Source organism: Helobdella robusta, assembly GCF_000326865.2.
Source record: "Helobdella robusta unplaced genomic scaffold HELROscaffold_87, whole genome shotgun sequence".
Classification (NCBI taxonomy): Eukaryota; Metazoa; Annelida; class Clitellata; order Rhynchobdellida; family Glossiphoniidae; genus Helobdella; species Helobdella robusta.
This window is the reverse complement of record NW_008705498.1, coordinates 256,012-260,300: the sequence shown is the minus strand read 5'-3', so window position 1 is coordinate 260,300 and position 4,289 is coordinate 256,012. Positions and strand designations below refer to the sequence as shown.

Here is a 4,289-nt window from a genome sequence, read left to right as displayed (position 1 = left end):
GTTGTTTGTGGAAGTGGTCGGATCAAATTTTTCCTTGTCTGCGATCGTTCGGACCATGGAGAGAGACGCATCCAGTAATATTACCGTCGGCATGGATCAGGCGCAGGTCAGGATAACTGATGAATTTTTCTTACATATACTAATAAAATAAATAATATTATTTTTTAACTAATTTTAATATTTTTATTATTGTTGAGTACTATTATCGTGTTATATCTACTACTAATTAATGTTTGTCAATTATTATTATCGTTACAGTTACACAAATAAGAGTACGAGAAAAAGCCAACGCAAGTAAAAGTACACACAAAGAGAATACAATAACAAAACGAAGGCAACCTCACCTCAGCAACGAAAACTTACAGCAAAGTTATTGTGAAGAAAGAATTAAAAAATAAGTACCATACATATAAGAATAAATAAATATTTCATTAAACGCGATGCTTATATTATTGTTATTTAATTTTTTATTAAGATTTTCTATTTTTCTTATTAGTTTTTTATAATTATAATTTAAATTAAAAATTAGAACACCAATATTCATTATATAATTATTTATTAAGCGACGTTTCGAATTTTATAATTCATCTTCAGGCAATTTAATATTAATTCAAATAAAACATAACAATAAACTGTGAGATGACGTAATAAGAGTTGAGCGCGAAAGTAACGTAACGATTAAAGTTAAATAACGTAAGTAGTTAAATTAAGTATAATAAACAATTATTTTGTAATATAACATAATAAAATATATTATATGTGCAATATTATGTTAATAATAATAATAATAAATTAAACATTTTGTGATGAAGTATTATCAATGATCATGATAATGATAACATAAATAACAACGAAAACAATGGTAACCATGTTACTATTGCACAAGTCATTGTCGATAACCTAATCAACAACGACAACCATGTTATTTTCAATAATCTTGTCGGTAATGTAAACAACTCAAACAACGACGTTGTTGCTGATCATGTCGGTGACAATGATGCAAACTCTATTACCAACTCCAACAACAATAACAGCGACAATAACGATGACCATGTGGATCATGACAATGATAACAACACAATCAATGACAACCTCGTTATCGCAAACTCCATTCATAACAATAACAACAACTCAAACAACGATACCGACAGTGCAAAATTAACTTTATTTTATTGTAACTTAATGAGCTCTTCGTATAAAGAAGACGAATATATAATTAGAAAAATCATTAAAAAAGCAGTCCATCCAGTTGATTCTAATGAAAAAATAAACCTTCTTATTTATTATAAAAATTTTAAGTCGCAACAACTACTAATAAAAAATAGTCCCAACGTTAAACTAGCAACAACACAGCACTCCCACGTCATCTACCAATTTCTATGTCCTCACGAAGACTGTAGGCTTCGTCCATCTTCTTATATTGGAATGACTACCACAAAACTGACACGCCGTTTAACCTGCCATTTGAACATCGGAGCTCCAAATCAACACTACCATGACTGCCACAACCAGCAATTATCCCGCAAAATATTAGAAGATAATACTAAAATATTAATGAAAGACACTAATTTTACCAGACTACAAATTTTAGAATCCCTATTTATTAATATTTATAAACCTAATTTGAACAAACAAATTTATTCCAATTTTATTTTACCTTCATCACGAAATGTTTAATTTATTATTATTATTATTAACATAATATTGCACATATAATATATTTTATTATGTTATATTACAAAATAATTGTTTATTATACTTAATTTAACTACTTACGTTATTTAACTTTAATCGTTACGTTACTTTCGCGCTCAACTCTTATTACGTCATCTCACAGTTTATTGTTATGTTTTATTTGAATTAATATTAAATTGCCTGAAGATGAATTATAAAATTCGAAACGTCGCTTAATAAATAATTATATAATGAATATTGGTGTTCTAATTTTTAATTTAAATTATAATTATAAAAAACTAATAAGAAAAATAGAAAATCTTAATAAAAAATTAAATAACAATAATATAAGCATCGCGTTTAATGAAATATGCTTAAATGAAAATTTGTTACCGAAATTTACTGAATAATATATATATATATATATATATATATATATATATATATATATATATATATACAACATATTACATAGGCACACAAAATCAAAGGACAGTGTATAAAAGATAGATGCCTGAGGCGTAATGAAATATATACGTAATATGCTAATAACTTCTTAACAGCACATGTGCTTATAACCTTAGCAGAAAATATACTAACTCTCTAGTGGCATATATTCCTGTCAGCATTCATTCAAATTACCTATTTTGACTACTTCTATGCTATACACAAGCTGCTTTACTAAGCGTTACCCTAGAAAAAGTATTGAAAAAATTGACACAGAGTTCCCACACTGAAACGGGATTAAATGGCAGTTTACTAAAACAATGAGCTTAAAAAAGTCACCAACTTTACAATTTTTAAATCACTCTCCACTACAAAATTCAGGATACGCCACTGCATAAATGTAAAAATTTTCTTTTAATCTGACACGTTGTTTTGAAAAGATATATCTGTGGTTGCAATATGGTGACTAAAATTTTATTTCTGAAAAAAGATCGTTGACAAAAATTGCATTAAAAACGTTAAAAATTTCAAATATATGTGACAACTTTTCTGCGTTATTGATAAGTTCAACTATATTGATGAATCTTTGCTGATACAAAAAATTGCATTGAACATTATGTGCCTAATTTCATTGCAGAATCCAAAGAGTTGCTAGTTGGTGACGCTGCAATAACTGGCAAAATCAAAGAAAAAATGTTGAAAAACTCTCAACAAAAATTGACGTTACCAAAAAATTGATAACATTATCTCTACTTTCGTCATCTTGCATGAAACAAAATCCATAGAAAAGCTCCAGTTTTACACAAATTGTACATTCAACTTTGTCTTATTATCTGCATGTTACTCGGCATTGTCGGCATCATCCTCGCTGTTGCCGACATCGTCTCTGCCAGCAAGAAAAGCTACAAGAATTGATCCTCATGTCATGCGACAAGTCATTGTCGTCATTGTCAGCATCGTCCTTATTATCCTCAACATCACTGCCAGCCAAGATCGTTTCAGGAAATAATCAACAGAAATTTTTAGTCTTCAATTTCCGTTTCCGATTGACATTGAGATCGTTCTTGTCCGTATTACTGTTGATACTGAATTCACAAAAATATAAACTGCTATTCGCTAGTCTAATTTTTTCTCATTCCAGATTCATGTTTCGTTCACATTTCCATTTGTTTTTATTTTTATTATTGAAAAATACAAGGCAAAACGGGATGTCACAAGATTTTACACCCTCCTTCTTTTTCACAAAGTGCCCCAAATCTTTTAACCCCCACCCTCAGAGGGTGACATCTATTATGGACAGCCCATGATTGTAAATAAAATTATATTTTATATTTTCCAACTTTGAAATATTATTAAAAAGTTATTAATTAAAATAAAAAAAATTATATTTTAAATTACGGAACTTTAACTAAAACGTTGCGATATAAATAAATAAATATATAATAATTATAATAATGACATGGACATTCCATACCTTTAATTTACTTCCATTCTTAAATCTTATTGGTCGAATGATATAGCGCCTATAAAGTTTCAAGTGTTAAAATGTTGAAAAATTTGTAAATTTTTGAATCTCCCAAATAACATCAGAGACAGGACAGAGACGAACAAAATGAATCAAGAAAATATATATATATATACATGGGTTAAACATATAGGCTATGAAATGTATCTTTGAGAGTTGTATGGAGTAATTAGCATATCTGTAGAAACAACAAACCTGTGCAAAATTGTTGCACGTTTGAAAAAACTTTCCTAGTTGTAAATCATGTATAAATTTTATATTAAAGTATTGCGTTCTATATAAAATAAATATATATAGATTTTAAAGTAAACATTAATTTAGCAATGTAACGTAAAATAATTAATAATCACGCGCGCTTACGCCATGCCAAGTTTACTTGTTAAAACTTTCGAAAAAGATCATGCGTGCAACACATTTTTTTGCACAAGTGTGATGTGCGATGAAACAAAAACAATGAATTTTAATTATTTTAATTCAACAAAAATTAAAATTTGTCGATGCGACTGTTAACTTTTCTTAATTTAAAATTGTTCGTTTATTTTTTATACAAATAAAAATTTGGATAAAAAGAAATGGCACTTTTGAAATTAAAATGTATCACTTGTTTTAATAGGCTTTTAGTCTATTACGTATGCTCCATTCT

At 28.1% G+C, this 4,289-nt stretch overlaps 1 protein-coding gene across 1 annotated transcript in view; it reads right to left on the bottom strand.

The window, feature by feature from the left end:
• The window catches only part of HELRODRAFT_104323 (hypothetical protein), a 5,700-nt gene extending 5,397 nt beyond the window's left edge, over positions 1 to 303 (bottom strand). The window contains exon 1 of the mRNA XM_009032751.1: positions 1 to 303. This exon is cut by the window's left edge and continues 93 nt beyond it. Coding sequence (XP_009030999.1) covers positions 1 to 93 — 93 coding nt within the window. The 5' untranslated portion in view covers positions 94 to 303.
• Positions 304 to 4,289: the final 3,986 nt, after the last annotated feature.